The sequence below is a fragment of the Scyliorhinus torazame genome, chromosome 19, assembly GCF_047496885.1.
Source record: "Scyliorhinus torazame isolate Kashiwa2021f chromosome 19, sScyTor2.1, whole genome shotgun sequence".
In the NCBI taxonomy this organism is placed as follows: domain Eukaryota; kingdom Metazoa; phylum Chordata; class Chondrichthyes; order Carcharhiniformes; family Scyliorhinidae; genus Scyliorhinus; species Scyliorhinus torazame.
This window is the reverse complement of record NC_092725.1, coordinates 62,726,013-62,751,237: the sequence shown is the minus strand read 5'-3', so window position 1 is coordinate 62,751,237 and position 25,225 is coordinate 62,726,013. Positions and strand designations below refer to the sequence as shown.

At 48.2% G+C, this 25,225-nt stretch overlaps 1 protein-coding gene across 1 annotated transcript in view; it reads left to right on the top strand.

Moving 5' to 3' along the window:
• Window positions 1-25,225, top strand: part of LOC140396165 (sortilin-like) — a 175,135-nt gene that overhangs the window by 134,008 nt on the left and 15,902 nt on the right. Inside the window, exons 13-16 of the mRNA XM_072484416.1 lie at window positions 10,278-10,380; window positions 10,503-10,674; window positions 23,498-23,691; window positions 24,660-24,849. Of these exons, the coding sequence (XP_072340517.1) occupies window positions 10,278-10,380; window positions 10,503-10,674; window positions 23,498-23,691; window positions 24,660-24,849 (659 nt within the window). The remainder of the gene's footprint in view (window positions 1-10,277; window positions 10,381-10,502; window positions 10,675-23,497; window positions 23,692-24,659; window positions 24,850-25,225) is intronic.

Here is a 25,225-nt window from a genome sequence, read left to right as displayed (position 1 = left end):
AATATATTCAAAATACAGTCTTTTTGCTTAAACATCTCCCACCAACCATGGCTCCCCCCCCCCACCCAACCCCAAGTCTCTGACTTTACAAGTTCAAATGGTCTGGAGGCTTAACATTTCTTCCGCATCTTGTTCTTGTCACGTTTGGAGGAATGGTACTTTTTTTGGGTTGACTTTGTAGGTTTGATATTGAAATTGCAGTATTCTGTATTCCTGGCATTTGTTTTTTTCCATTTGACTTAATTCCCCCCCCCCCCACTCCGAGTTGCATTTCTCTTTATCACCAACCCTTCCCCTTTGTTTGGACACTCTGGGCTTGTCCCATTCGGAGGGTCACTCCCTCCATTTCTAGAGTGGGCTTAGCCGAGAGACGGTGTTTCAAAAATGGAACCTTCATTTCCACTTTCTTCACAATGTCGGTCAAATATTCCTTTATTCTCTGATTGCCCAGAGCGTTTTCAGGCTGCTGAGACTTTTTCATTCGCCTCAACAACGACTGTGGTGATTTCAGTTGTCTTCATTTCAAAGTTCTCTCTGAAACCCTTAGACAAGCTTAACAGTTTCAGTTCCTTCTAGATTCTTTCTTCCATGGTCACTGACTGCTCTTTGGTGTTTTCCAATTCGCTTGTTAGATCCTTCATCTGTTTTCTAGAATTTTCCTGATATTTCATAATGCCTGGATTTGCTCTTCTAAACTGCATATCTCATCTTTCAAATGTTCTCTTCTTCAAATGTTCGTCTTCCAGTGTTCTCCTTGGTTCTATTTTTTCATCAGCAAAAACTCATCTTTCGTCCATGACTATTGGTCCCCTACACTGAACAGTTCTTCCTTCGCAAAGCCTACTTCCCGTGTGCTATCCTTCAAGCTCACATTTTAAAATTTTACTTCTACCAGTTGGCTCTGACGCTCTTCACCTTTTTTTGTGAGGATTTCTCCTTTCTCTTGCAACCGTTGAGCTTTATCCTGGCACTCTAGGTTTCTGATTGTCATTTCAGCCGTTTCGTTTTTCTGCAGGTCAATATTTCTCAGTTTGAATTCCTTGCGCTTCATTGTCGGATTTACATTTTCTGATCTTATCTCTGACGTTTCTTTCTCCATCATCAGCAGAGCTTTGTCTTTGCCCTTCATTTTGGTTTCACTATTGGCCAGGTCTGTCTCTGGCGAAGCCTTCTACTCATGGCTTCCTTATCTGCTTGCAGCTCAGAACGTTCTATGGCCTACCTTTTCCATGCCTCCTCTTTTCCATGCAGCTGATTCGTCAGCTCTTCAATCTCTTATTTTCTTCCTGGAGCATTGAATATTGCTGAGTCTTCTCTGCCGACTGATTCTTCAGTTCTTTTAGTGCGGCACTAAATTCCTTTTGCTTCTCTTCATAATTTTCCAGAGGAACAAACTTTGACCTGAGGTATCCTTGGAGCAGGTGAACGTCCTTCACCAAATTTTCCTTTCCTTTTCGAAGCCCAATTGCATATCATCTTGAATTTCCTTGTAATTCAACAAAGTCTTCTATTTCGTTTCTTCTATTCTCCCATTCTTCTGTTCCAGACAGTCTTCATTTCTTCATGCTTCTGAAGGGTTATGTGCTCGTTTTGCACTTGATCAAGAAAAACCATCAGTTGTTCATTCAATTGTTTATTTTCTTGTTGACCTCTTGCCCTGCACTTCCTGTGCATTACTTTGACACTACTGATAGCTCCATTTGCAGAAGTAGTATTCAACATCATTTTTTAGTTCATGGTTTTTCCTAGGCTAGGTATTGACTCTGAGTCTTTCTAGACTGCAACTTTGAACACTTCTTCTGCCTGCTGTTGTGCCTGGCTGTACTACTGGTTGAGTTTGTCCAATTCAGCTTTGATATGACCGTTTTTCTGTTGTTCAGCTTCATTTAAGTTTTGCAAATTTTGTTTTTTTGGATTACATGGGGCAGGATTTTCCGGCCTCCCAGCTGCTCGTTTTCCGGTCACAGCAGGCGGCACGCTGGCAGAGGGATTCTCTGCTCCTGCCACTGTCAATAGCAATTCCTATTAAAGCCATCTCATTCTGCTGGGAAACCCACGGGCGTGGATGTGCGGCCGGTGGGACCAGCGAATGGCCGGAGAATTCCAACCAAGATAACGTGGGCGAGATTCTCTGACCCCCCGCCGAGTCGGAGAATCGCCGGGGGCTGGCGTGAATCCCGCCCCCGCCGGTTGCCGAATTCTCCACCACCGGAGATTCGGCGGAGGCGGGAATCGCGCCGCGCCGGTTGGCGGGCCCACCCTTGCGATTCTCCGGCCCAGATGGGCCGAAGTCCCGCCGCTAAAATGCCTGTCCCGCTGGCATAGATTAAACTACCTACCTTACCGGCGGGACAAGGCGGCGCGGGCGGGCTCTGGGGTCCTGGGGGGGGCGCGGGGCGATTTGACCCCGGGGGGTGCCCCCACGGTGGCCTGGCCCGCGATCGGGGCCCACCGATCCGCGGGCGGGCCTGTGCCGTGGGGGCACTCTTTCCCATCCGCCTCCGCCACGGTCTCCACCATGGCGGAGGCAGAAGAGACTCCCCCCACTGTGCATGCGCGGGAATGCCGTCAGCGGCCGCTGACGCTCCCGCGCATGCGCCAGGAAACCGTCAGCGGCCGCTGACGCTCCCGCGCATGCGCCGCCCGGAGATGTCATTTCCGCGCCAGCTGGCCGAGCACCAAAGGCCTTTTCCGCCAGCTGGCGGGGCGGAAATTCGTCCCGCGCCGACCTAGCCCCTCAATGTTGGGGCTCGGCCCCCAAAGATGAGGAGCATTCCGCACCTTTGGGGCGGCGCGATGCCCGTCTGATTTGCGCCGTTTTGGGCGCCAGTTGGCGGACATCGCGCCGTTTCCGGAGAATTTCGCCCCTTTTCTTTATTGTTACACTGCCACCTGCTGTTGTAGTTTGGGTACTTTACGGAATTTTCAAAAAGTTTTTTTTTAAGCCTTTTCTTTCCTCTGCATTAAACTCTTCTGCTCCTGCACTTCATTGTAATTTTAAAAAATTAATTCATGGGATGTGGGCATCGCTGGCTAGACCAGCCTTTATTGCCCATCCCTAATTGCTATTGAGGGGGCAATTAAGAGTCAACCACATTGCTGTGGGTCTGGGGCAGCACGGTGCAGTGGTTAGCACCACTGCCTCATGGCGCCAGGGTCCCAGATTCGATTCCAGCTCTGGGTCACTGTCCGTGGGGAGTTGGCACATTCTCCCCGTGTTTGCGTAGATTTCGCCCCCACAATCCAAAGATGTGCAGGGTAGGTGGATTGGCCATGCTAAATTGCCCCTTAATTGGAAAAACATAATTGGGTACTTTAAATTTAAAAAAATTGATGTCACACATAGGTCAGTAAGGACAGCAGATTTCCTTCCCTGAAGGATATTAGTGAACCGGATGGGTTTTACAACAATCGGCAATGGTTTCATGGTCATCATTAGACTTTTAATTCAAGATTTTTATTGAATTCAAATCTGCAGTGGTTGGATTCGAACCCAGGTCTCCAGAGCGTTACCCTGGATTCTGGTTTACTAGTCAAATGACAATACCACTACACTACTGTGTACAATACCTCCCCAGTGCTTACATGGTCTGTGACCATACTGTGTTTTGTTTGAGTATTGTCTCCCTCAGTCTGGACTCCTATATCTCTTGGCCTGTGGTATCCTGTCTTCCTCTCCTCACCCATTGGGGTGTTCTAGGCTTTTTTTTAAAAAAGGTCTGTTCACTCCACAACATGAGAGTTTGTCAAAGACTTTTAATATCTCACCAAATGTGGTTGAGGATTCACCGATACTTTGATTTAGGATTACTTCATCCGCAAATACACCGAAGTATAAGAACAGGTTAATTTGTACTTTTTTCCTGATTCTTTACTTAATCCTGATGTACTCTTATAATGTAAAACCATTTCCTCTCCAAGACTGAGTTTTGGGTCTAGTTTGGCTTTTGACTTGGCCCAAATTAGTTTGGTTATTTGATTTACTATCAATGTCTGTTTTTTTTTTTGTAACAGGCGAGTAGATCTTTAAATTTCCTTCTCCAATAGCTCCATGTCTTTTCTCTCTTTGATCCTTCTGCGTTTTGTCGGGATTCGGTCAGCTCCCATAGGACTGTTTTCTTTCCAAACTAATCGATTCTCGAGGAAACATCAAAACAAGTTGTTTGGACCAGTGCCTGCCCGTCCAAGCCTGGGAATCTACTGGGAGGCAATTTTCTTTTTTTTAAGCTCTGCCTCGTTGCAAAAACATTTTTTTTTTTCAGTTGAGCTTGGCCACCACGTGTTACGGTGCCAATTGTAGACCCGTTACTGCAGCTTTCATGCAGCTACACTCTGGAATGCTAGTGATCCTAATTCCTGATATTTTAAAAGGCAATTTCAACTTTTTAAAACTGTATTTTGTTCACCCTTCTTGCGATTTGAATCCGGTTCCTCTTTTCATCTGCGTAGTGTATCTTCTGCTGTTTTTCAGTTTATTTTTATCCTTTTTTAGAAATTTTACTCAATTTTGTGATCTGACCAGGTCCTTTGACTCTGTATCTGATTAGTTCTGGCAATGGAGCTTCTTTTTAATTGATCTCTAATTGGGTCTTCAAATTAGGTGCAGTTCGTTCAGGTCAAGCTTTAGTTTCTTTATTTTTTTCATGCTTTGAGATTTGGTGGTCCTTCTCCAGCTTCTCTCGGATTTTGGGGTTTATCCTTCATTGCCACCATGTTGTAAAATTGTTTGGTGTGGCCATAAGAGATCTCGAGACTTGTATGAATGAACATAAGCCATTTATTATAACCCATAACTATACACATGTCCATGGCACTTCCATGCTGGCTCCTTCCAGACTCTACTATACACAGTCTACCATTGTGTGACTCAGCACATGATTACATGGCTACTATCCAGTCACACATTAACCGTTGTTCTGCCTCGGCACCCTTATACTACAGGTAGATGTGTCTGTATCTGCACCTGTATGTTCACACCAGCCTGCGTGCACCTATGTTTGTGAATGTATTTACTTCCCTCAATCTTGCTCCTCTTCAAGTTTCTTCCCCATGTGGTGCAGAGTTCCGTGACTGAATAGGGAGGCTGAATCCATCACTGGCTTCTTAGAGTTGAGCAGGTTAATTCAACCTGATTTCTATTCCCCCCACCTTCCCCTTTCTTGTAAAGACTTGCAAACACTTTTCTTTTACTGCTGCCTTTGCAAGGCTCCATTTTCAATCTCTGGACAGGATTTTCCAGCCCTCCCCGGCGGGATCGTGTGGTCCTGCCAAAAGGTGTTATTCCCACCCCCACAGCGACGGGTTCCTCGGTGGCACGGCCAGCAAGCAACGCAAATGGCCCATTGACTTTGGCGGAACCAGAAGATCCCGCTGACGGTCAATGGCGCGCTGCTTCCACTGCCGGAAAATCCGCTGGCTGGGCGGGGGGGCTGGAAAATCCCGGCATCTGTTCTCTTTACTGATCACCGTAAGTACGACCGAACCTTTCCTTGATGTTGACAGGCTTGGTGTTCAACTGTTGAAAAAAGGCAGAATGCAACATTGTTCGATATTCCTACCTCCATTTCCCTTTAAGCTTTGCACACCCTCCATTTCATTATTCCTCTAATCTCGGTGCAAAGTAAGGATTATGAGAGACCATTTATGGGAGTGGAGGGGGGAAATAATTCTCCTTCCACTTTAAAATTTCAACAGTATTCGGAAAGTTTAAAATTTCTTATTCGAAACAACTGTTTCCTTTGTGGCTTCCTTTGCTCACTGTTGCAAAGTCTGTTGCTATGGTTACAAGCACTGAAGAAAAACAGCATTGTGAAAGCATTGTTTCATTTTCTCCAGCAGACTAAGACAGGCTAACAAAACCAGTAGTTGCATTTTATACTGGAGTCACATTTGGAATGAATGTTCTTGCACTGATGAAGCTCAGTTTCTCAAAACTTTTTCATGTAGATGTGAATTTCTAACCCCTGCCCAAGTTCACTACTGGTCATCTCAATGGGCGAATGTATATCTGCTCCATTTCTATTCCCTCACAATCTGTTGAATATAGACAGGAAGTAAGACAAGTACATGGTGTCGTGTTGGGTGCTCTGCTACACAAACGAACCAACACGGTTGCAGATGGTACAACTCTGTTTTATTACTATCAATAACAACGTCTGTAAACTTGTTACTGTGGTTCGTTCATTACCCTTTAACCTGTGGACCCAGCCCTAACACTATCTTGGAGAGGCACTCAGCACACGGTGAATGTCTGAGTGGCTTGCTGTGAGCTATGTGCCCTGAGCTGTCTCCTGCTGGAATGAGCGGGAACTGTGGTGTTCCCCGTTTTATAGAGCGTGTGCGCTTGCTTGTGATTGGCTATGATGGTCCGTGTGTATTGATTGGTCCATTGATCTGTCCATCAGTGTGTATGTGTGTTTGCACCATGATGTTTATCTGAATATCATGACACATGGTTCATCAATTAGTGAGAGTTTGTTGAAAGTACTCTCCACTGTTTATTCAAGCTGATTAAATAGCTTGATAGCACAATTTTTTAAAAGCCTGAGCAAAACTTTGTGTTGTGCATAGCTTTTGTAATGCAGTTGTATTTTGTCAACGGGTAAATAAATCTGTTCGATTTGCCTCTCTCTTTACCACAACACGAAAGAGCAATTGGTCGCTCGTTCAGGCTCCATGTTACTCATTTTATCTCTTTTTGAAATACCACACGCTGTCCAGAGCAACATTATGTGTAGAAACGGATTACGTTCTGTCTCTGTGCCTATGATACACAGCTCTACTCATTCATCCCATCCACTATCTCTGCATCATCACATAGAACATAGAACGATACAGCGCAGTACAGGCCCTTCGGCCCACGATGTTGCACCAAAACAAAAGCCATCTAACCTACACTATGCCATTATCATCCATATGTTTATCCAATAAACTTTTAAATGCCCTCAATGTTGGCGAGTTCACTACTGTAGCAGGTAGGGCATTCCACGGCCTCACTACTCTTTGCGTAAAGAACCTACCTCTGACCTCTGTCCTATATCTATTACCCCTCAGTTTAAAGCTATGTCCCCTCGTGCCAGCCATTTCCATCCACGGGAGAAGGCTCTCACTGTCCACCCTATCTAACCCACTGATCATTTTGTATGCCTCTATTAAGTCTCCTCTTAACCTTCTTCTCTCCAACGAAAACAACCTCAAGTCCAGCAGCCTTTCCTCATAAGATTTTCCCTCCATACCAGGCAACATCCTGGTAAATCTCCTCTGCACCCGCTCCAAAGCCTCCACGTCCTTCCTGTAATGCAGTGACCAGAACTGTACGCAATACTCCAAATGCGGCCGTACCAGAGTTCACGTTGCTTGTCTGATAGCTAGTCCATGATGTGCCTCAATTTCCTGCAATTAACCACTGGAAAGATTGAAGTTATTGGGAGACTAAGCCAGTGGAGCATGTGTGGACTTTCACGACCAAAAAATCAGCGCGGAACCCTCATCGATTCCGGTACCAGTGAGGGGTTAACACTAGTGCCAAGTGAAAGTCCCTAGGATCGCGGCGAAAACGGCTGGAGAGTAGCCGGGTCACGGGCCGCGCATGCGCTGATCGGACCGTAAAACATGGTACCAGCCGTGCGCAAACCCAACCCACAAACCGCAACCCCACAGCCCTAGCAAAAGCCACCTCGGCCAGCGGCACAAATCCCAGCCAAGTGTGCCAGCGGTAGCCCGTGCTGTCGGGAACTCGGCCCTTCAGGGGCAGAGCATTGCGGCGTTGAAACGGCTTGCGGCGTGCATCACGATGACGCCGGTTTGGAGTGGGTGGAGCACGGCGGACAGGCGTCAAAGCGGCCCCGGCACTGATTTCGCCGTCGGAATCCATTCTTCACCCAATCGCTGATCACGATTTTGTTGTCGGGCTACAAAGAATCCAGACCATTATCTTTGGCCTCTGCACAAACTTCATTCTCTCAGTTTGTCCTCTTTGAGCTTCCAAAAGTTTGGTCACTTCCACCTCCCCTATCACTGACCCTTCCTCAGTCTACCTTGCAGCTCAAACTCTCATGCATGCTTTTCTTAGCTTCTTTCCTTGCAGTCCTCCTCTACCCTGCTCGCCATGAACCTAAGCTCATCAAAAGATTTGCATCCACATCTTAACCTGGACCAAGTCCCATGCGCTAACTGCCTGAGCTGTTGTACTGACCAACATTGATTCCCGGTTCACCAATGCCTTGAATTTAAAATTAGTCTTCTGATAATTTCCCTGATATCCTTGCCTCTTCCCAAGTCTATTCCCTCTTCCAATCTTGCAACCTCTGAGAACACTGTATTCCTCCAACTCTGGCCTCAGCCACCTCCCAATTCCTTCTGCCATCTTTAGTGGCCATGCTTTCAGCTGGAATTTGGCTCTGGAATTCTTTCCCTAAACCTCTCCACCTTGCCACATCTTCTCAGTGGAAATGCACCTTGAACCCCAACACCATGTCAGTTTTGCTTTCTGCTCTGTGAAGTTCCTTCGATTGGTATTGCATGTTAAAAACACTATCCAGAGGAAGTGAGACATTGATGCTCCATTGTTATTGTGTGGAATGGCTGATTATTGTGTGGAACTAACGTATGGGCAACAGAGTTTTTAATGAATTCAAACTCTTGTAGGAAGGACTATGGTAGGCAGTCCTGTACAGAAATTAAATATATGAGAAGAAGAATAACCACGCATTTATCTCCTGGATTGTAGTTGCATTTTTGTGTGACAAACTGGACCTTGAAGAGTAGCAGATAAATCGACACACTGATTAATAAAACAATACTTCAAATGCAAATTCATCTGAAACATCTTGAGCTCAGTCAGTGTAGCAGATTATTTTACGACTTATCTTTTTGATAATTTGATGAATTTTGTGGTGGTTTTCTTGACCCACCTGGAACAATGTTACGATCCCCGTTTAGGAAACCAGAAACCAAAACAACCAAATTTGCAGAATAATCCCCACGTGAAGAAATCACCCTCAAGATTCCACATTTTGTACCTTTTTTTTTTACTTCAACATGAATCAAGATCAACCTAAATTGAGCATGAATTGAACAGGTAAATGATAATTCAAATAAATTTCACTTTATAAAAGCCAATACAATAAAGATACAAGCTTAAGCGCCTGCATCACTCCTCAGACATGTGTGGCACCATGTGCCGTCCCAGTCTTTCCAACTCAATCTCTTTGGCCCTCTGGTTACAATCTCCCGCCAGTATAGTCCATCTGAAGTCCCTTGGTTATAGTTAGCACCAACGCCAACTTGGGTGGCACGGTGGCAGAGTAGTTAGCATTGCTGCCTCACAGCGGCAGCGACCCGGGTTCAATTCCGACCTCAGATGAGTTTGCATTCTCCCCATGTCTGGGAGGGTTTCCTCCAGGTTTTCCAGTCCTCCCACAGTCCAAAGGTGGATTGCAGATTAGGTGGATTGGCTGTGCTAAATTTCCCCCTGGTGGGGATAGGGCGAGGAATGGGCCTAGGTAGGGTGCTCTTTCAGAGGGTCGGTGCAGACCCGATGGGCTGAATGGCCTCCTTCTGCAGTGATTCCATGTCTACCATGCAGATCATGCCATTCTTGATGGTGTACTTTTCCAAAGTTCCTTTTTCCAACCAACAATACCAAGTTCACAACCTGGTCCTCTGATGCAAGCTCTCAACTCTTTTGCATGTCTAAGCTATATACCCCACCTTTCAGGGTTTAGTTGCTTTTAGCTTCATTGTACCTCACTTTCCTGAGAGCTTCTGGAATTCTGCTTTTCTTTTTACTGAACAAAATCAAACAACTTTTTGCAGCATTTTGCTGCCTTTTGTGAACAAATTCTATGTTATCTATCTGCCGCTTTCTCTTTGTGTCTAGCTGTGTGCTAATATCTTTGGGCCTCAGCTTTCCTGCTTGTAGTTTTCTTTGTCCCTTAATTCTTCATTTTAAGGTTGTAAACAGTTTTATCGGATAGAAACAAATCTCAAAGCAGTACTGAAGAGAGATGAATGGCGAGTTAGCGTTTTCTGCTAGTATTAAGTACCCTTTTTTGCTCACATCTGCTTTGTTGATGAAATTACAGAGGACAAAGAGTGTTTAACATGCAGCATCTAAATAACACATTGGCCAGCCATTTCTTCGAGCTCTTGTATATACGGGGTTGTCACATGCCAAAGCAGATCCAAAGCCAACTTTTGATTAAAAGATTAATTTTATGAGCTGATTGCCAAACCTTTTGCAATATTACTTAAAAAGCGCCCGTCTTTTCTTCCAGTGTAACCTTCACATCCATGCTGCGTACAGCATCTCCCAGACCCTGGATGTCCCTGTGCCTCCACTCAGTGCACCAAATGCAGTGGGCCTGATCTTAGCCCATGGTAAGTCATCATTTTCAGCATGTTCAGCTTTTACTGAAAGCTTAGCGTTTTGTGTCAATCGGTCTCTGGATTGCTTCGCAAGAGAAATGCTTTGTCTTGGTGAATCTATTGTGATTCCACAGGTAGCATAGGAGATGCCATTTCTACCATGATCCCAGATGTTTATGTATCTGATGATGGCGGGTATACATGGTCAAAAGCACTGACCGGCCCACACTATTATACCATTCTCGACTCAGGAGGTTTAATTGTGGCAGTGAAATCCAGTCCGGACAAGCCCATCTACAATGTAAAGTAGGTTGCTTTTTCTAAGTAAATTATTGTATGCAATTATTGTATGCTTGTTTATAATGTGTTGGCACCTCATTTTTAGCGGGCTAAAGATGTTGAAGCATGCGGTGCAGCTTGTTGGTTTTAAAAGGGTTCTCGTTGGGTCAGATTTTATGACAGAAAATGCATGTGTGATGTTTGTTCCTTTTAAGGGTAGCAGAGCAGAAGAGGGCCAACTGGCTTGCGGGACCATTTGGGAATGAGAGTGGGTAACCCCCCCCACCCCCACTCCCCATGAAATCGAGTCCTACCTTAGGCTGAAGCCAAGCAGAAGACCTGTAGGGACTGGTGCAGCTGGTGGGCTGCTCGAAGGTAGCCGGGATCTCTGTACACTTTTTCTTTATTAATAATAACTTTTGTGTTCTTGACGAGGTCTGTTAGCGTGCAATTATTACATTGGTGACGAGGATAACATGGATTATTGATGACACTGCCTGTGACCTGACACGTGTGAATACCCTGTTTAAACCAAAGTCTCAAGAAGAGAAAATACTCGGCCGAATGTCTGTCTTCGGGCGAGTAGACCCAGTGAGATGTTGAGATATTGACGGATTTCGGGACCAGGAACGTCAGGACCCTTGAACAACCCCAACAGCAACAGACCTGAACATCACACCGCCAGCATAGCCCAGGAACTCTAGCGCCATGGCAGGAGAAGGCCAACTTAAAGAACAAGGTGGTGAATACAACCTCTTCTAGAAAGGCAAGCCAGAAGAAGAACGCTGCCTCTATGGGGTTGGCTCCGCAATAAAAAACAAATTGGTCGGATGTCTCAATGACCACCCCCCCTCCCACTCCTGCCCCTGCTGCAGGGTGAGCAAACGACTCATGACCCTACAGCTCACCCTGGCCCAGAAACAGCACATCACAGTCGTCAGTGCCCATGCCCCAACCCTAGATGCAACGGACGAGGTAAAAAATGCTTTCTACTCCAGGCTCGACCAATCACTGTCCCGCATCCCAAAGGAGACTAGCTGATTCTCCTTAGTAACTTCAATGCTAGTCGGAAAGGAAGCAAACCTTTGGAAAGGCGTGTTAAGCAGGGAAGGCATGGGGAAAACAAACAGCAACAGATTCTCTCTCCTGACAAGATGTTTAGAACATGACCTGGTCATCACAAACACCCTGTTCGGCCAGAGAGACAAGTCGAAGACCTCATGGCAACACCCCCACTGGCACTGAATAGACTATATCATTGTCTGAGCAAGGGACCGCAAAAACATCCCTATCATCCGCACCACGACCAGAGGCTGACCACTGACTAATCCGCTCTACCATCTCCAACTCCCTGGCCCCAAACCGGAGCAGGCAGAAAAAATCTCTGCCGCAGGAGACTCAATGTCACTGGACTGACGCTGAGAAGAAAAAGCTACTCAGCTAACCTGGCGGCAACTAACAAGCCAGAGGTGCAGAATGTCCACAACTCCTGGTCTGCCTTAAAAGCCACCATAGTCAGCACCTGCGAGAAGACGCTCGGGCTCTCGACCAGGAAACACCAAGACTGGGTTGACGAGAACGATCAGGAGATCGAGGATCTCCTTCACTGCAAACGCTCCTGAACTGGCAGCTCCACCAAATCTCAAGTGAGAGGAAACAAGCCTAGGGGCAACTGAAGACCTCTGTCATCAAGCTGCAGTACGCAGTCGATGCCTGTGTGTGAGCACATTGGGAGACCGAGCTACAAACTATCGGCGACGCATTCACCAAGCCATGTGAAAAAATGGGCCTCAGATTAAACATCCGGAAAACAAAGGTTCTCTACCAGCTCACTCGTGCCACATAAAACTGGCCCTCCGACCATCAAGATCCACAGTAAGCCCCTGGACAATGTGGACCATTACCCATACCTCGGGAGCCTCCTGTTGGTATGAGCAGACATTGATGAGGAAATCCTGCATCAAATCCAATGCGCCAGTGCAGTCTTTGGCTGCCAGTGTGTTCGAAGACCCTGACCTCAAACCCAGTAAGTCATGTTCTATAGAGCAGCCATGGTTCACCACCCTCCTGTGTGCATCAGAAACATGGACAATGTACAGCAGACACTTCAAATCCGTGACGAGATATCACCAACGTTGCCTCCACAAACTCCTGCACATTCACTGTTAGGAAAGATGTACCAATGTGTGGTGAAACCACTGTGTTGTACTGTGCTGCCACAGTATTACGTGTTGAACAGTATTGCCACTATATTACATGTTGTAAAGTTCCCCTTCCCCACAGCCTCAAGGTCCTTAAACGATGCCTGGGGCTTTTCTCCTACTATGCCCAGTGGGTCCCCAACTATGCGGACAAAGCCCGCCCACTTATTTCCCCTGACGGCTGAGGCCCGCTTGACCTTCGGCTGCATCAAGGCCGATATCACTAAGGCCGCCATGTACGCGGTGGACGAGTCCATCCCCTTCCAGGTCGAGAGCGATGTGTCAGATGTCGCCCTGACTGCTACCCTCAATCAGGTGGGCAACCCTCAATGCTTCCGAGATTTGACACTCCTCTGTCGAGAAGGAAGCACAAGCCATTGTGGAAGCTGTGCGGCATTGGAGGCACTACCTAGCTGGTAGAGGTTCACCCTCGTCACCAACCAACGGTCGGTAGCCTTTATGTTTGACAACGCACAGCGGGGAAATATCAAAAACGATAAGGTACTGAGGTGGAGGATCGATCTCTCCACCTACAGCTATGATATGCAGTATCGTCCTGGGAAGCTTAATGAGCCCCCGCGGTACTTGTGCCAGCGCACAAGTAGACCGACTGCGGGCCCTCCACAATGGCCTCTGTCACCAAGGGGTCACCCGGCTTTTCAATTATTTCAAGGCCCGTAACCTGCCTTACTCCATCGAGGAGGTCAGAACCATGGCCAGGGACTGCGAAGTCTGCGCGGAGTGCTAACCGCACTTCTATTGGCCAGACTGAGCACGCCTGGTAAGGGCCTCATGCCCCTTTGAATGCCTCAGCGTGGATTTCAAAGGGCCCCTCCCCTCCACTAACCATAACGTGTACTTCCTCAACATCCTTGACGAGTATGCACGCTTCCCTTTCGCCATCCCATGCCCTGACATGACCTCTGCCACAGTCATCAAGGCCCAGACCTTATTCGGTTTCCCCACTTAATCCATAGCGATCGGGGTGCCTCCTTCATGAGTGATGAGCAGCGTCAGTTCCTGCTTAGCAAGGGCATCGCCTCAAGCAGGACTACCAGCTACAATCCCCGGGGGAACGGACAGGTGGAGAGTGAAACGCGACGGTCTGGAAGGCCGTCCTTCTTGCCCAACGGTCTAGAGGTTTCCCAGTCTCCCGCTGGCAGGAGATCCTCCCTGAGGCACTCCAATCCATCCGGTCGCTTCTCTGCACCGCTACTAATGTGACCCCCCACGAGAGGATGTTTGCCTTCCCCAGAAGGTCCACCTCGGGGGTCTCGCTCCCGACCTGGCTGACCGTTCCGGGGCCCGCCCTCCTCCGACGGTATGTGAGGACTCATAAGTCGGATCCTCTGCTCGAGACAGTTCTTCTTCTCCATGCGAATCCCTAGTACGCCTACGTGGCTCACCATGACGGGCGGGAGGACACAGTCTCCCTTCGAGATTTGGCACCCACAGGTTCCCCAGCGACTGTCACCAGCGCTCTCGACCCTATTCCTCCCCCCTCTACTACCACTCGACCCGACCCTATACCCCCTTCCCCCATTGCTGCCCACCCGTCTGGGAACACAGAAGCTGTTTTGCTCCCGGACACGCCGTCCTCAACGCTTCCGCCGACTATGATGCCCACACCACTGCCGGAACTGAGGCGGTCAAGGCGGACAATCAAAGCCCCCACCAGGCTCAATCTCTGACGCACCTTGTTCACTTCACCTCCTCCGGACTTTTTTTTTTAAACAGGGGGTGAATGTGGTGAAACCACTATGTTGTATGGTGCTGCCACAGTATTACGTGTTGTACAGTATTGCCACTATATTACATGTTATACAGTTTTGGCTCTGCCCGTGGCTCCTCCCCCTACGGCCTGGGTATATAGGCTGCCGACCTTTCACACTGCCTCATTCTGGGGCATACTGCCAGTTATGTTGTAAGTCAATTAAAGCCATAGTTAATTCACTCTGCGTTTTCTATCTTAATTGATGCCATATCACAACATGAGCGTCCTCTCCCAGGCCAATATCCCCAGTATCAAGGCACTGGTCACGCTCGACCAGCTGCGATGGGCAGGCCACATTGCCCGCATGCCTGACACAAGACTCCCGAAACAAGTGCTGTACTCTGAGCTCCGCAATGACGAGCGTTCACTAGGAGAGCAGAGGAAACGCTACAAGGGCACTCTGAAAGCCTCCTTAAATATATGCAAAATCCCCATTAAAACATAGGATTTACTTGCCTTAGAACACACACACTGGAGAAGAAGCATCCATGAGGGCGCCAATCACCACAAGAGTCGCAGGGTGGATCATCTGGAGGTCAAGTGTAAACAGCGGAAGGAAGCACAGAATCCAGAGAGCCCCACTGTTATAACCTTTCTGCTTACCATTGGCTGGGGACTAATGACAATCCCACAATCCTGTGGGAGTATGGTTTCCCCAATGAGGGGGGGGCGGAGAAATCATTAGCAGACTCCCTGTATAAATAAAGCTGGCCAGTTTGGAACCAGCAGGAAGGAGTAAGTAGCAAACTAGGTTGCTGCTGTTGTGTATGTATATATGTTATTGCAAATAAATGTTATTTCTTTGTATCCTTGAAACTCGTGCTGGATTCTTCGTGGCCCTCACAAAACTGGCGACGAGGGTTAAAGTGAATAGCTGTCTACACTGTTGAAGCCACCTCCCTGGATTTTTGTTGGATACAGGTTGCAAGTTGTTTTCTATTATACCATGCCTCTGTACGGACGTTTGGATGTTTTTGATGCTGCGCTGGAAAGCTGGAACCAGTAGGCACAACGGATGCGTTACTATTTCCGGGCAAACAATATCACCGAAAACGAGCGCCAGGTGGTCATATTGCTCACCGCCTGCGGCCCGCATACGTTTGGGGTGATTAGGAGCCTTACGTACCCAGCTGCGCCGGACACCAAAACGTTTGATGAACTTGTGAATTTAATGGGGCAGCATTTTAACCCAACCCCGTCCACGATAGTCCAATGTTACAGGTTTAATACCGCTGAGAGGACCCCAGGAGAATCCCTTGCCGACTTTCTATCCAGGCTATGCAGGATTGCGGAGTACTGTGACTATGATGAGACCTTGTCAGAAATGTTACGTGACCGTTTGGTTTGCGGTATTAACAATGCGGCCACCCAGAGAAAGTTGTTAGCTCAGCAATCATTGACTTTTCAACAGGCCATTCATATAGTATTGTGCCGCGAGAGCGCAGAATGAAGAGTGCAGGAGAATGGAAGTGCATGCCTTGGGGCACAACCCCTTCCATCCGAAAACATCCCCCAGCACTCCTGCGGTACCTTGCGCGAGATGACATCCGGATCGACGCCAGTGGCCGTCGGACATTCCTCCCCAAAGGGAGCCTTCTCCAGAACCAATGGATGAGGAGCCATGTCCGTGTCAGACTTGTAGGCGCGATCCTGTCGCGGACGCCAGTCCTGGGGGCGCCAGAGACGCCGTCTTCTGTAAGGGCCACGAAGAATCCAGCACAGGTTTTAAGGATACAAAGTAATAACATTTATTTACTATAACATATATACATAACAGTAGCAGTAACTTCCCTTGCTACATACTCCTTCCTGCTGGTTCCTGAACTGGCCAGCTTTATTTATACTAGGAGTTCACTAGTGGTTTCTCCGCCCCCCCCCCCTCATTGGGGAAGCTCATACTCCCACAGGATTGTGGGATAGTCATTAATCCCCAGCCAATGGTAAGTAGGCAGGTTATAACACCGTCGTTCCGACCGCAACTGGGACCAGCCCAGGGGCCGTACCTTCCATGTGGATGAAGCTGCGGCGACTACTCCTGAGGACGTGGAGACGGAGGACGACTGCCTGCAGCTGCATTGAGTGGCAGCTCCCCATGTGGCCCCCATTAAGGTGACAGTACAGGTCAATGGTCACCCGCTTGAGATGGAGTTGGACACTGGCGCAGCGGTCTCCGTGATCGCCCAGAGGACATTCGACCGCATCAAGCATGGTATACAGACCCTTACATTAACCGGCACACAGGCCAGGTTGGCAACCTACACGGGGGAACCATTGGACATTGCAGGAACTACGATGACCCCTGTTGTTTATGGACGCCTGGAGGGGCGTTTCCCACTTATCGTGGTGTGCGGCCATGGGCCCAGCCTGTTGGGTCGGGACTGGTTGCGCCATTTGCGCTTGCAGTGGCAGCACATCCTCCAAACAGTTTCTGGAGGGTTGACTGAGGTGCTAGGACGATACCCAGATGTATTTGAGCCCGGTTTGGGGAAAATAAAAGGGGCCGTAGCCCATATCCAAGTCGAACCAGGAGCCACGCCGCGCTATTTCCAGGCGTGCCTGGTGCCTTACGCCTTGCTCGAGAAGGTAGAAGGGGAGCTCACTCGTTTGGAGACTTTGGGTATTATCAGGCCCGTCCATTTCGCTGACTGGGCAGCACCAATTGTACCTGTAATGAAGCCAGATGCCACAGTTCACTTGTGCGGCCACTATAAACTTAGTGAATATGGCTTCCCAACTCGACTGATATCCAATGCCTCGCATAGAGGATCTCTACGCAAAGCTTGCAGGTGGACTCTCGTTCACAAAATTAGATATGAGTCACACCTACCTACATTTGGAACTGGACCCTGCCTCCCGACCATATGTAACAATGAATACACACCGGGGCCTGTATGAATATACACGTTTGCCCTTTGGAGTATCCTCTGCCTGCGCTACTTTTAACACGTTATGGAGGGCATTTTGAGAGGTTTACCGCGTGTCGCTGTCTACTTAGATGACTTTTTGATCACAGGGACGTCGGAGCAGGAACATTTGGAAAATCTGGAGGCTGTCCTTAGACGCTTTTCGGAGGCTGGAGTACGTTTACGTCACACAAAGTGTGTCTTTCAGGCGAAGGAAGTAGTCTACCTGGTTTATCGGGTGGACCGCAAAGGTTTGCACCCTGTCGCAGAGAAGGTGCACGCGAATCAACAGGCCCCCGCCCCGACTGGCACTTTGCATCTTCGTTCTTTTCTCGGCCTCGTAAACTATTACGGGAAGTTCCTCCCCAATCTGGCAACTACGCTGGCCCCGTTGCATCTTCTGCTAAAGAAGAATCACACCTGGGTTTGGGGTCAGCCGCAAGAAACCGCTTTCCGGCGGGTAAAACAACAATTGTCGTCGTCTGGGTTACTAACCCACTATGATCCTGGAAAGCCTTTGCTCATCACCTGTGATGCATCCCCGTATGGTATTGGGGCCGTCCTGTCCCACAAGATGGAGAACGGGGCCGAGCGGCCGATAGCTTTCGCCTCCCGCACATTGACTGCAGCGGAAAAAAAGTACGCGCAGATCGAGAAGGAGGACCTGGCAGTGGTCTTTGCGGTGAAACGTTTCCACCAGTACGTGTATGGCCGCCACTTCACTATCGTGACTGATCATAAGCCTCTGCTGGGAATTTTCAGAGAAGATAAGCCAATACAGCCCATTGCTTCCACACGGATCCAGCGCTGGGCTTTGTTGCTTGCTGCATACGAGTATTCTCTGGAGCACAAACCAGGAAAGCAGATAGCGAATGCCGACGCACTGAGCCGATTACCTTTATCAACCGTCCCCATGTCGACCCCCACGACCGATGAGGTGGTTGCAACCCTAAACTTTATGGACACCTTGCCTGTCACGGCATCACAGATCCGTGAGTGGACCCAGACGGAGCCAGTCCTGTCAAAGGTTCGACACAAGTCCTGTATGGTGGGCAGCATAGACAGCTCCCAGGTGAGTTGCGGGCATTTCCTCCAAGCTGTCAGAATTCAGCGTGGAAGACGGCATCCTCTTGTGGGGGACGCGTGTGATTGTCCCGGAAAAAGGACAGGAGCCGATACTAAGAGACTTGCCCAATGGGCAACCAGGTGTGACCAAAATGAAAATGTTGGCCCGGAGTTATGTTTGGTGGCCAGGCCTCGACACCGACATTGAGAAGGTGGCCCAAAACTGCTCCATTTGTCAGGAGCATCAGAAGCTTCCGCCGGCCGTGCCCCTACATCACTGGGAATGGCCAGGGCGGCCTTGGGCGCGCTTGCATGTGGATCGATGCCCAGCCTAAATGGCTAGAGGTGCATAAGACGCTAGGCACAACGTCCTGCGCAACAATTGAGAAGATGCGTTAGTCTTTTAGTACGCATGGCCTCCCCGAGGTGCTGGTCACGGATAACGGCACTCCATTCACCAGTGAGGAGTTTGAGAGGTTCATGAAGATGAACGGCATACGCCATATCCGCACTGCCCCTTACCACCCGGCTTCAAATGGGTTGGCGGAGCGCGCAGTGCAGACATTCAAACGAGGCCTAAAGAAGCAGTCTTCCGGGTCAATGGACACGAGACTGACTCGCTTTTTGTTATCGTATAGGACCACCCCCCATGTGGTGACTGGGGTAGCTCCCGCAGAACTAATGGGCCGGAGACTTCGCACCCGCCTGAGTATGGTTTACGCCGCACACAAAAACGGCAGGGACAGGGTTTTTCTCGGCATCGGCCGATTTGGCAGTTTGCGCCCGGTGACCCAGTGTTCGTTCGCAATTTTGCTGGTGGTGCCCAGTGGGGCATAATCTTTCGCCAAACGGGCCCTATATCTTACCAGGTGCAAGCCCAGGGTCGTCTCCAGCGCAAACGTGTAGACGTTCGGTCCAGAAGATTATCCCTTCCAAAGATTCCCCGCCCCCGAAGCTCATTTGTACAGCTGCAGAGACCAGAGACAATGGAAAGTAGTCCTCACAATCTTCCTCTGGTGCCTCACTCAAAGCCTGCGCAGTTCGTTACAGAACCGCGCGGAGATAGAGACGCCGAGCTGGCAGAGGCAGCAGACTCTGACTCCGAGCTGGAGACACAGGACGCATCAGAGGGGGAATCCTCGGGCCCATGGGCCGTGGATGTACAACCGTTACGCCGTTCATCACGGAAGTGCCAGTATCCGTCTCGTTACACGCCCCTGATCCAGCACCTCGTGCAAATAGTGTCCGGCCTGCGGCAAAACGAGTCTGACGCCCTCCTTCGCCAGAGTCTTCGGTGGATTCCTTGGACTTTGGGGGGTGGGAGGGATGTTATAACCTGCCTGCTTACCATTGGCTGGGGACTAATGACAATCCCACAATCCTGTGGGAGTATGACCTTCCCCAATGAGGAGGGCGGAGAAATCATTAGCAGACTCCCTGTATAAATAAAGCTGGCCAGTTTGGAACCAGCAGGAAGGAGTAAGCAGCAAGTGAGGTTGCTGCTGTTATGTGTATATATATGTTATTGTAAATTAATGTTATTTCTTTGTATCCTTGAAACTTGTGCTGGATTCTTCGTGGCCCTCACAAAACCCACCCACCCACCTCGTCAAACACCACCTGCCAAACCTGTGGCAGAGTCTGCGGATCCAGCATTGGGCTATGAGCCGCTGCAGAACTCACCTCCCCGGAGTGGAAGCAAGTTATCCTTGACCCTGAGGGAATGCCCAAGAAGGAGAAGAGCTGTGGTTTTGAATTTAAAAAGAAGGAATTTGGATAAAAGACAAAGATGTACCGCAGTTAAACAAGGTCATAAACTAAAGAAACATGGCAGGCACTAGAAAGTAGTGCTGTAGCTTTAAGTGTAAATAAATAGAAACAGCCCAAGACATTCTGTATCTGCATTGATACATTTTGATGCAACATGCACCTGCAAAACAAAGCCAACTGTATCCAAGCAGTTACAGCATGTGTGAGTGAAAAAGTATTGCTCCACAGCCTTAAAGGGGTAATGCATGTAACGAGGTAAGGCATTTAAAGTGGTCATACATTTAATGCAGCAACCACAAAAAGAAACAAATGAAGACCCCAGATAGAGGGCAGCTTTCATAAAAGGTCCATAGCAACAAAGACTTAAGGAAGAGACAACACAACCCCAGAAAGAGGGCACTGAAAGACAATAAATGAAGAACAACAGAGAGGATTGCAGAATTGAAATAAGTCAACACTTCATTGGTGACAGACCCAACCAACGGTTAAGCCAAAAAGGTCTGGCTGAAGTTAAGGTAAGTAGAAATGAAGGTTCCATTTGTGAAATGTACATGTCCAGTAAGAACCTGATGGATTCCCTTGGGAAGAAACACGGAAATTAGCAAAAGAAACGAGGAACTATTGAACAAAAAGAGGAATCAGCAAAAAGAATTAAAGCTCGAGAGAAGAAAATCAAATAACAAGCTGAAATGACTGACAGCAAACATGGAAAAAAACAGTTGTACAATACAAAATTAAGTTAAAAAGAAAGAGAAATTAATAAGACAATGTAGAGTAAGCTGAACTTCATGAAAAAGCAACTAGAAAATAAGAACAAATCCAGTGCAGAATTGAATTAGGAGAATAAGGGGCGGGATTCTGCGGGAATCGGCGGGGCGGGCAACTCTGGCGGGGAGGAGTGGCGTGAACCACTCCGGAGTCGGGCCACCCCAAAGTTGCGGAATCCTCCGCCCCTTCAGGGGCTAGATCGGCGCCGGAGTGGTTTGCGCCGGCCGGTGGGGAAGGGGCTTGGCCAACCGGCGCCGAAGAGCCTCCACCGACCACCGCGAGTTGGCGCATGCGCGGGAGCGCCAGCATGTGCTGGCGTCATCCCAGTGCATGCGCAGGCGGGTTCATCTCCGTGTCGGCCATCGCGGAGTACCACAGTGGCCATCGCGGAAGAATAGAGTGCCCCCACGGCACAGGCCCTCCGGCGGATTGGTGGGCCCCGATCGCGGGCCAGGCTGCCGTGGGGGCACCTCCCGGGGCCGGGGCCAGGTCCCCCCCCCCGAGCTCACGCAGCCAGGTCCCGCCGGCAAATACCTGGTGTAACATACTCCGGCGGGAATGGCCGAAAACGGGCGGCCACTCGGCCCATCATGGGCCAGAGAATCGACAGGGGGGGGGGGGGGCGCTGCCAGCGGCTGCCGACTGGCGTGGCATGATTCCCGCCCCCACCAAATCCCCGGCGCCGGAGAATTCGCCAGCCGGCCCACCCCCTGGCGACTCTGAGAATCCCGCCCAAGAGCTTGAAGAAGGAGGTTTGACATGAGAAATTAGCTGAAGGTAACATCATTGAAATTGACGCAGAATCAGCAATTCTGACAGAAAGGAAGAGATGATGTGCCAGAACAAGATTGGTGAAATCGTCACACGAATGGAAAAGCACAAGAACCCATATGATAGCACGGTAGCACGATAGCACAGTGGTTATCACAGTTGCTTCACAGCTCCAGGGTCCCAGGTTTGATTCCCGGGATTGGGTTGCTGTCTGTGCAGAGTTTATACTTTCTCCCCATGTCTGCGTGGGTTTTCTCCAGGTGCTCCAGTTTCCTCCCACAGTCCAAAGATGTGCAGGTGGTTGGCCATGCTAAATTGCCCATGAGTATCCAAAAAAGTTTAGGTGGGGTTACTGGGTTACGGGGAGGTGTGAATTTAGGTAGGGTGCACTCTCCAAGAGCCAAATGGCCTCCTTCCACACTGTAAATTCTATGATTCTATGAAATGGTCGATGAAAAAGATGCTGGACGGGATTCTCCCGTCCTCCTGTTGCATGTTTCTCGGAGGTACGCCGTTCACTGGCAGCGGGATTATATCCTGCCACTGCTTGTCAATGGAATCACTCATTGAAACCACCTCATACCGCTGGAAACATGCTGGCAGGGCTGCACTGCATGTGGTATCAGAGAATTTAGTCCGCTGAATTGAAATGTTGAAATGAGAAGAAACCTAAGAACCAAAATTTTGAAAGAACTGTCAAGACAGAAGACATAAGACTGGGTTGTATGTGCCTGCATGCAATATAATGTAAAGTGTTCGGCAGAGGAAGAGTCAACATGGGACTGGAGAGTGACACAGCCCTTTGTGTGAAGTATTTAGTCACACGGTCAGAGTACAGCCTGGGACAGAGGTTCGGTAAGCAACCATATTGGATGCATACCGATAAATGTGTTTACATTTCAGCCTTAAGATTTCATCAATGAGCCATTACCGTTCTACAAGAAACAGAAAAACCCTCAAAGACTCTATTTATAATTGCCGAACTCGTGTATAATGTTTAGTTAGAATATGGGCTTGAGTAACTTGGTTATTGAAAGTTGTATAAAAGAGATAAAGGGGAAGGGATGTGATGATTGCAGTGTTTATCCCTATATGGGAAGCACAGCAGAAGAGGGTCAGCTGTCTTGAGGAACCAGTTGGGACTAAGAGTAGCTGATCACCCTAGGATGGCAGGAGACAGCCAGAATAAATATGGGGACTGATGTAGCCGCTGGGCTGCTCCAGGGCAGCTCGGGCCTGTCTGCCTCTGTACAGCTTTTTCTTATTTAAACATAACCTTTGCATTCCTGACAAAGTCTGTTCGCGTGCAATTATTACAACATATTTCAGATATTAAGATGAAAATGTGTCATTATCGGATGACCACCGTCCGACTACTAAAATTGACCCTAACCCTTCAAAATCCGAGATTACATTTGTTCTAATCCATCTGATCTGAGTAGCTGAATTGGTTCACCGTCCATAGTTGTACTCCTTTCTGTTTGTCCCGACTGACATTGTCCATTGACTAATATCCATATTTGTTTCGGTGCCACCTGTTTGTACCGTTTATCATCAACTGCACCCTTGTACATATTAACACCTTTTTTTAAAAAAAGGTACTCGACTGATGAAGGGCAGTGCTGGAAAAATTATAACTTCACAAATGAGACATTTATATTTGCCGGACTTGTGTCAGAACCAGGAACCAAGTCAATGAATGTCAGCCTGTGGGGATACAGACAAGACAGCCTTTATTCAACAACTTGGATGTCAATAACAATCGATTTTGAGGAGCTCTTAACAAGAGACTGTAAGTTACAACTAAGTTTGTGGCTAGTTATTTAACTCCTTCCATGTAGCAGGCTGGAGCTGACCAACGTCCCAACTAATGCAAGGCAGAAAGGGGGAGAGATTACGGGTTGGGGTTGGGGGTGGTTGCGTCAATCTGCCATACCTCCCTTTGGATGCTTACATTTCCACATTGAGAAATGGCTCGCTCCTCTCTCTCTCTCTCTCTACAGCTGACAGTACCTGCCTCAATCCACGCTATGCTTGAGGCACTGTCCGATGCTATGGGCCCTTGGATCATTCCCTGGGTATCTGTTGCTGGTGAATTAGCTACGATCATTCCCTGTTCCCTGTTAATCCCTACAGGATTATGCCAAGTGTACAGTATCAGTCTCCTTATCTCAGGAAAGTCTCCGATGTAAATGCGTTAGAAACAGTTCATGGAAGGTTTACTAATATCAGGAATGAGTGGGTTGTCTTACAAGGAAAGGTTGAAATCCACTGGAGTTCAGAAGTGTAAAAGGTGACTTGGTTGAAATCTTTAAGATCCTGAGGGATATGTAGAGAATGTTTCCCCTTGTCAGGAAATCCAGAACGAAGTGTCACTGTTTAACGATAAGGGGTTGCTCATTTAAAACGAGATGAAGCAACATTTTTTTCTCAGAGGGCCGTGAGCCTCTGGAACTCTGCCTCAAAAGGCAGCGTAAGCAGAACCTTTGAATAGTTTTATGGCAGAGCTAGAGAGATTCTTGATAAACAAGAGGGTGAAAGGTTATCGGGGGTAGGATGGAATGTGGGGTTGAGGTTACAATCAGATCAGCCATGATCCTATTGAATGGTGGACCGGGATCGAGGGGCCGAATGACCTCTTCCTGCTCCGAATTTGTTTGTATATCTCTTTTCCATGTAGTGTTTCCATAAGCCATTGTTTCAAAAACCTTCTAATTGCTGAAAATGCCTTCTTTAAACTGAAACATTCTCTTCAATCAGGCCAAGAAAAGGATTATGTAAGGTGGTTAGCTCATTCCACGGATGCTGGTGAGAAAACTGACGGCTGCATCTTGGGATATAAAGAAACGTTTCAGAGACTCGCAAAGGCCTCTGTTTGCAGAAATGGAAGGGACTATGTCGTTAGCAAAGACCAAAGTTTATGCCCATGCACTATGGGTGATTATATGTGGTATGTTTGTTCAATTAGTTTCACATAATTGAATTCTCTTTCTTATATAATTCTGTCTATCACCTTAGTGTTAAGTTGAATATTAAATGTAGTCATGTGAACTCCATTCATATCAACACAGTAATGAATACTGTTTGGTTAAAAAACCAAATACTATTTGGTTAAAAAAACCTAAGGGTGCGATCGAATGGCCTCGTCGCTCCTGACTCGGTAACGCGACAAGGTCGTTCTCGTCATTCAGACTTTATAATCCAAAGATAATAAGTACAGCGAAGAGAAATCAAAGTTGGTGAAAACCTTGCTACGTGAGAGCTGTCTGATCTCACTGTGGGGAATTAATCGGTTTTAGTACACAGGATCCTGAGGCAGCATTCCT